Source organism: Manacus vitellinus, unplaced genomic scaffold, assembly GCF_001715985.3.
Source record: "Manacus vitellinus isolate BGI_N305 unplaced genomic scaffold, ASM171598v3 ctg7180002428430_pilon, whole genome shotgun sequence".
NCBI classification, from domain to species: domain Eukaryota; kingdom Metazoa; phylum Chordata; class Aves; order Passeriformes; family Pipridae; genus Manacus; species Manacus vitellinus.
Genome location: NW_021937741.1, coordinates 22,934 through 30,512, shown reverse-complemented (window position 1 = coordinate 30,512; position 7,579 = coordinate 22,934). Strand labels below are relative to the sequence as shown.

The window sequence follows — 7,579 nt, the reverse complement described above, 5'->3', positions numbered from 1 at the left end:
CCACCAAAGTCAGATGGGTTTTCCTCCCCGTCTTTGCATTTTGCCATTGGAAAGCAAAAAGCTCTTGACTTTCCCAACTCAAAGGGAGACAGAAAAAGGCAGCTTTCAAATCTAATCCTGTGAAACATATTAAACTCTCAGTTAGGGGAGTTAGCAAAGTGTAAGGATTCCCTACAACTGCTTGTATATCTTCTACTCTATTCTTTATAGCTCTGAGGTCTTGGACTAACTGGCATAGCCTTCCATTTGCCTGCTTGACTGGCAAAACTGGAGCATTCCATTTAGATTCACGTTCTTTTCACAAGCAAAATTTCACTAATTGTTCTACAAAGGGTGAGAATCCCTTACAACTGTCTATTTGCAAAGGACATTGCTTTGGCCCCACCAACCCCATTCCAGGTTTCACTGGAATTCTCACGGGTTCTGCTCTCTTGGATCATGGAGGCACCTCTCCAGCCCATCCTGTTGGAACCACTGCATCCCCAAGTGATGGTGGCAGATGGATTACTTCTGCTTTTGGAGACTCTCAGGCAAAACCAGAAACTTCCACAGAATTAGGCTCTGCAATAATAACCTATCTTGGACCATTTTTAAATTGGATTGTGGCATTTCATTTTGCCAAGAGATCTCTCCCAAGCAGAGGCTTTGGGGAATTGGGGAAATACAAAAACTGGGGAGCCAACCACTGTTTTCCCAATTTAAAAGCCACAGCATTAAAAATGGCCCAGTTTCCCAATTCCCTGGCACACCAGACAATTGTTCTAGAATTGTCCCTTGAGTTTCATTTTCCCGGATTTAACACAGAGGAACAAGTTCCCACAGCCACAAACAATTGTGCTTAGCTTGGCTGGAACCAGATGTTCTGATGGGGAAGAATCCTCTGGTGCCCCCTCAGTCGTCTTCAGTGATGCCACGAGAGGGTTGGGAGGGTTCTGAAGTTTCAGTTGCGGACAATCCCATTTCCAGTGTCCATCTTTCTTACAGGATGCACAGGGACTGAGCCCAAGTCTCCTGGGGGGGATGTTTGAAGCAGGCTGCCCACGCTCTCGTCCTCTTCCTCTCCCCACGGGCACCATTTCCTCAGGGATTTCTTCCAGAACTGCAACTCCAACCTCCAACAATGTCCCCAAATTAGACTGATCTTGTCCCTCAGCTTGATTTTCCTTCCCGGGCTCACACCAAGGGCTCTGAGGGCGCTGCATTCACACCACAATCTTTCTGCCATTTCACAGGTTCTGCAAAGTGAAAAACACATCACCAGACATAACCTCCTTCCACTTCTGTTCCCCTTCTAAAACAGCATCAACTGGAACAATGGATTCTAATTCAGTGTTCCAGAACAGCCACCCACTGATTCCAACACTCCATTAAATTCTCCCTGGGAGCTGTTCCTCCGGGGGGGCCACCAATCTTCATCCAATATTGCAAAATGCAACAAAGTGGGGACTTCTTCACAATTCCCCCTTCACATTGCCCACTTCCCAGCTCTAAACAGTAGACCCCAAATGTTACAATACAGAAACAAATACAAGTACAGAACAATAGTGATCGATCAAACAAAGCCAGAGACCAAATTCCAGAGTACCAAAGAACCCACCCAAAGCGCTGGAAGATCCACAGGTCTCAGGTGAGCAGGATTCCCAAAATACCAAAGAACCCCCAGTGCGCTGAAAGATCCACACGTTTGACATGGGCAGGATTCCCAAAAAGAATGCCTTGTTATCCAGTGGGATCTCACCTGTGTCCCAGACTGGGCTGGGGATCTGTGCTCTTCTGCAGCAAAGTCCTGGGGCTGGCGTGAAGATCCAGAGATCCCTCGGATCCGCGGGAGATCAGGCAGAGGGTCCTGTCTGGGGGCCAGAAATGATACTGAAAAGCAGCAGAAACAAACTTCTTCACCCCAATTTGGAGATGTTAAAAAGAGTATTCTTCTTTATTCAGCATGCTGGGTGTTCAGAGGAGAGCTCCTCTAATCCACCGTGCCAAAGGTGTTACGACCCGCCCCAGGAAAAGAGGGGGGAGGGGGTAACCCAGGTTTTATCAAAAATTCCTTTGGGGTGGATTAAAGCGAAACGACACTAAATAATCGGTGTATGAAAACATATATTGATAAGATTTATTTTAACAATTTTAAATCAATAGGTAAGTTAACATTTTTGGGTGCTGTCATAACTTTTCTGGGGAGGAGAAAAATGCATAGGGGAGAGAAAGGCAGGGTAAGAGTAAGGGGGAGCAAGAAAAAAAAAGAAGATGAGATAATCACCGCCCACTGGATCCAGCGATGTCTTGATCCGCAGGTGGTGGGGGGAGAAGGAAGAGCAAAAACCCCCGCCAAAAACCCCAAAGTCACCAGTCAAAATCCATATCCTTTGCCCCTCCCCCAGGGCGGGGAGTTGTTTTCATAGGTTGGTGTCCCCCTTTTTGGCGCGGAGTTAGGGCGTGGTAAACTCAGCTCTTCCCGCCTTTTCAGGGCTTGACATCTTCTGCACCGGAGGAGGGGGATGGGCCCAGTTGCCCATCAGAAAGTCAAAAGCCTGCAGAAGTCTCTTAAGGATGCATAAATCATTAACTGTTTCAGTCTCTGACAAAAGGACAGACAGGGCTTTTTATTACACACACTGTTTACATGTGCATTCAATAGTCTGGCTTACTTAATACATATTCAGTACTTTGCTTTACATAGCCACACCCCTATTGGAAGTCCTTTTCTGGGCCTTCCGGGCCTTCTCTGTCATCCTGACCTCAGTTCTTGAGCAGCACAGCACCATTGTGTTTCACCACCAAAAATAAAGTTTGTTCTTTATTTTATCTGGGTACCCAGAGCTTAGTTTACATCCTGCTTGTTTGGGACATCCCTTATCTAATTCTCTAGGACTTCTCCAGGATTACATTGTTCCTCATTTGGGCACTCCAGGGGACTGTGAGTAGAGTTTCTATTTCTTCTCTCAGGGGTTTGATGGAGACCATGAGGAGCTGGGAACTCATTGCAGGGACAGGAGGGAGCAGTTGGGAAGTACTAGGCAGGTGGGGGAGAGAACTGTTCAGAGAACAGCTGAGATACAGCTCGAGCAAGCTGGAAACTAAACTGTCATTTGGGGTCATCCCAGATCGATTGGATTTCAGAAATTACTCAACACAGGTGCCACCTCGTCCAGCCAAGCCCAGGAGATCAACCTGCTCAGCAGCTGCAAGAGCGGGATGTTCATGTGCCTGCTGCCATCTCCCCAAAGCCATTATCCCACTCCTGCTGACAAGATGGGCAAGATGAGCATCTACCTCACAAGATCTGCTGCCCCAAGAAGAGCGTGTCCCAAAGGATGTCCTCAGCCTTCTCAGAGGGGACGTCAGATCCTCTCCAGGGATGGTCCCAGCCCTTCCCAATCCGCACTGGGCACCAGCTCCAACTCTTCCCTTGAAAACAAACAACAAATTCATGACAAGAGATTACAAACCAGAAGTGGAAACAAGAAAAAAAGGTAAAATGTTAACCTTCTGTCAGGGTTCTGAGGAAGGCCCAAGCCCTCCAGGCCAAAGAAAAACCCCACCTCCTCCAGCTCAGGAAAACCCAGGCCTTCTCCCTGCCCTGCTGCACTGGCCCAAAGAAAGGCTCCTAAGCCAAGGCAGCCCAAGCCTTTCCTGGCCTGCAGCCCAAAGCAGCTGGTGTTCTGCAGCCCCGCCTTTGCTCCCCCCACGGGGTTTGTTTTTGGCAGGCTGGCTGCCCCTGCCCCAGCCCCGCCCAGCAAAGGGGCAGTGGCAGAGGCTGGTGGCAGAGCCGGGCTCCCATTTCACACCCAGCCCAGAGCACCCGCCCGCCCTCCTGCCAAGAAGCAGCTTGGCAGCCGGCTGAAGAATTCCTCAGGTTCCCCAGCAGCAAAGGGGGACCCTTCGGTGCCCAGCCAGGCTGAGCAATGCCCGCGGCCGGGAGCACCCCCGGGTGTGGACTCATCTGCAAACGGCCTGTGGAGCACGGCTTGGAGGAAGGGGCCACAATCCAAGTCCATCATCTTCAGCTCGCCGGCGTCCAGGTCAACTAAGAGCTTGTCATCCCTGACGTCGTCCTCGATGTCTCCAGCAGCAACCCCACCCGGCACAGCTTCTCCAGAGGCCCCTTCTCCTTCCCTGGGGGCCAGACCAGGCTGTCAGCGTTCTGCCGAGGGCCCAGCTGTCTGTGAAGCGGGACCAGCAAAACCAGGTTGGATGGTGGCCACCAGCACTTGGGAGACCGGCTCTGCAGCCCAGCTCCAGCACAAAGAGGGGCGTGTTCCCGTGGGATGACCCCCCCTCAGTGCTACAGGCTGACAAAAAAGTCTGGTTTTCTTGGCTTCTTCTTGCCAAGGGATGTGTGGAGGTGTTACTTGCCAGGGCCCTGGATCAAAGTGAGCACGTGGATCTCTCCCGTCTTCTAGGGCAGGGGAATGCCCTGCACCCAAGGATGGCACAAAAGGTCTTCCAATGCTGGCCTGTCCGAGGGGCGGATGGACAAACACCACCTGATAAGGTCCTGGCAGCCTGGGGGGAAAATGGCCGGTCAGTTGGAGAAGGATCCTGTCCCCTCTGTCCCACTGTCCACGTGCCCAGGCTGTGCTGGCTGTGCTCAGAGCTGTGCCCAAACTTCTCCATCGATTCTCCCTTTGGAGGAGAGCAGGATGGCAGGACACAGGCCACCTCCTCCAGCCACCCATGGGACACAAACAGCTTCAAGAGCGGCGTCCTCGTGAGCCCGCTGCCCTCTCCCAACACCGTTATTGCCCCCGTGCCACAAAGATTGGTATCCACCTGGAGAGACCCGTGCTGGGAACGGGAGCTGGTCCCAGATGGTGTTGGTGCCTTTGCAGAAAGGGTGCTTCCCGCAGACCATCTGGTAGAGCAGGATGCCCAGGGACCAGATGGTCGCCTCCTCGCCGTGGTAGCGTTTGAGGTAGATCCACTCTGGCGGGCTGTAGGACAGTGTTCCTACGGAATACAGACGCAGCTCATCAGGTGGATGCTGCCTGCTCCCAGAGCCTCACCCCAGCATCCCTGGCAATGTGGGGCCTGCCCCAGTGGCACACGCTGTGACCCACTGCCTTCTCGCCGGCCCCTGACTCTTGCTTACAAACTCTGGGTTGGAGAAGAAGCCGCTGGTGTCCAAGAGGGCAGCGGAAGCCCTGGCAAGGCCCAACCATTACATGCAAAGGAAAAAACCCACCCAGAGGTGGGAAAAGCCATGCCTTCCCCCCGCCCCAACAATTCATCATAAGCCAAGGCAAAGAAGGCGAGCGGAGCAGCCCAAGCCCTTCCTCGCCTGCACACCAAGCCAGCTGGTGCACAGTTCTGACCCCCTTCTCTGCTACCCTTGCAGGGGTTTTGGTCAGGCTGGCTCCCCCCTGCCCCAGACCCAGCCCGGGACGGGGTGGCTGGCACAGGCTGTCGGCAAGGCCGGGGCCTGTCTCACAGTAACCCCCCAGCCCCATCCAAAAGCAACTTGGCTGAAGAACTAATCCTGTTCCCCCTCAGCCAAAGGGGCAATCTCCGGTGCCACACCCGGGCATGGCCACGCGATGCCCGGCACCAGGAGCATCCCCCGGCTGTGGGCTCACCTGCAAACTGGGTGTAGGCCGTGTCCTGGAGGAAGGTGCCACATCCAAAGTCAAGGAGCTTGGCCTCGCCGGTGGCCAGGTGGAGGAGGATGTTCTGGGGCTTGATGTCCCGGTGCAGGACGCCGCAGCTGGTGCAGTGCCGCACGGCCTTCAGCACCTGGCGGAACAGCCCCCACGCCATCTCCTCCGGCAGGAACCCCCACGCCGTCAGTAAGCCAGAGAGGTCCTGAGACGGCTCCGGACGCTCCATCACCAACAGGAAACCGTTGGGGAGCTCGAACCACTCCAGCAGCTGGATGACACCAGGGAAGCCATTGCACACCTTGTCCAGCAGCACGATCTCCAGGGGGGCCCGGGTGCCGTCGGGCTGCGGGGGGACCACGGGGTCGTCAGTGGGGCTGATGCCGTGCCTGTCTGCCTGCTACCCCTCGGCCAGCCCTGGATGCTCCCCGTCCCCCACCGAGCCCACGCCCGCTCTCCCTCCAGGTGTCCCGGCGGCTTCCACCCTCCCGGGCCTCGGCTCGTCCCCGCCCGGCCCGCCCCGCTTTCTCCCGCTGGCCCCTGCTCCGCTCCCAGCTCGCCCAGCGCCCGATGCCATCCCCGGGACATCGGCTTGAATGGCCACTGCAAGCCAAAGGGGAAGGGCGGGTTGAGCTCGCCGCCCGTCCCGCTCTCCTCCTCCTGCCCTACCTCCTCCTCCTCCTCCTCCCTCTCCTCCTGCACTCACCGGGGCTCCTGTCCGCTTCAGCCAGGTCCCCGCGAGACGCGGCCGAAGCCGGCCGCTCGCCACAGAGCAGCGAAGCACCGGTAGCAGCTCGTGCAGACGGCTCCTTTGGCCCGTTCCGTGCCGGGCGAGACGTGGCCGTCACGCGTTTCCGGAAGCCCGGGCCTCGGCACGGCCGACCCGACGCCCCTCGAGCGGCCCGGGCCCGGCTTCCCCACCGCAGCGGCAGCGGCCGGCTCGCTGCCAGGCCGCCGGGGCTGGCGAGCGCGGACTCTGGCCGGGGAAGCCGCCGAAGGAGGCGGCAGCGCCGCGGCGTCCCCGCCACCCGCCGGCCCGGCAGTGCCGCCGGGCTCGAGCCTAGGGGTAGCCAAGGGGCCGGCGAGCCCGAGCCCGTCCCACAGCCACCCAACAGAGCGCCCAGCAGCGCACAGCCGGCGCGCCGGGAGCCGGCGAGGCGAACCGCCCAGGCCCCCAGGGCCGGGGAACGGGCGGCCCGCCCGGACAGAAGGGGAACGGCCAGCCCATAGGCCGGCCCGGCAAGGGAGGGGGACCGGGAATGGGACAGGGACACCGGCACAGGGACACCGGGAATGGGACAGGGACACCGGGACAGGGACACCGGCAATGGGACAGGGACAGCGGCACAGGGACACCGGGAATGGGACAGGGACACCGGGACAGGGACACCGGGAATGGGACAGGGACACCGGCACAGGGACAGTGGGACACCGGCACAGGGAGAGGAGGAGGAACAGCTCGAGCAAGGAGAGCACGAACAAGAGTCAGAGCGAGAGCGCGTCGCTACAGTCGCTGCTGCTGCCGCTGCTGCTGCCGAAGCGCAGGGGCCGTTGGTCCCTCGGTCCGTTTGTCCGTTCCCCGTTGGCCCCCGCCAGCCCCGGGGGCAGCCCCGGCCGCTCCGCTCCCAACCAGCCCCGGCCGCAGTCACGGAGCTCCCCTTCCTCCCGCCCCCACGCCAAGACCACGGCCTTTTGGAGCTGCTTCACTTCACTTCAACTTCTTGGCTGCCAAGTTTGCAACTTCCCGCCGCTGCTCCCACCCCAGCCCGCCCGCTCGGCCCGCGCTGCTGTCGCTTCCTCCCAGGCCAGCCGGGCTCTGCACTTGCCCCTCAACTTTGCCAAGGGCTTTGCTCAGGGAGGAGCCCCGGCACGTCCGGCCAGCGCCAGGCAGAGCCAGCCCCGGGGGAGGGCAGAGCAGGAGGATGGGCAGGGGAAATGCAGCCCTTTGGGCTCAGCGCTGCTCCCCGACCACACCAGGG

The 7,579-nt window shown here is 57.8% G+C and overlaps 1 protein-coding gene and 1 long non-coding RNA gene across 2 annotated transcripts; both read right to left on the bottom strand.

The window, feature by feature from the left end:
- Positions 1-13: 13 nt before the first annotated feature.
- On the bottom strand, positions 14-4,220 carry LOC115307806. Its single transcript, XR_003916168.1, has 3 exons — positions 3,277-4,220; positions 1,739-1,850; positions 14-1,235 (listed from the first exon to the last, which is right to left on the bottom strand). It is a non-coding gene; the product is annotated as an uncharacterized LOC115307806 (long non-coding RNA).
- Positions 4,221-4,348: 128 nt separating this feature from the next.
- Positions 4,349-6,828, bottom strand: LOC108643428 (serine/threonine-protein kinase pim-1-like). Its single transcript, XM_029963184.1, has 5 exons — positions 6,714-6,828; positions 6,307-6,660; positions 5,580-5,993; positions 4,777-4,953; positions 4,349-4,509 (listed from the first exon to the last, which is right to left on the bottom strand). Exons 1-5 carry the CDS (start codon positions 6,826-6,828, stop codon positions 4,403-4,405), a joined length of 1,167 nt encoding a protein of 388 aa, XP_029819044.1. The 3' UTR covers positions 4,349-4,402.
- Positions 6,829-7,579: the final 751 nt, after the last annotated feature.

Bases quoted from the DNA above. Each gene is read 5' to 3' on its own strand.
- LOC108643428 (XM_029963184.1), bottom strand. From the start codon at position 6,828: ATGGGCTGGCCGTTCCCCTTCTGTCCGGGCGGGCCGCCCGTTCCCCGG. The intron at 5,994-6,306 runs GTGAGTGCAGGA...GGTAGCAGGCAG, and splicing joins TGAAGCGGACAGGAGCCCCG to ACAGGCACGGCATCAGCCCC. The intron at 4,510-4,776 runs GTGGATACCAAT...TTTTCCCCCCAG, and splicing joins CCCAGCACGGGTCTCTCCAG to GCTGCCAGGACCTTATCAGG.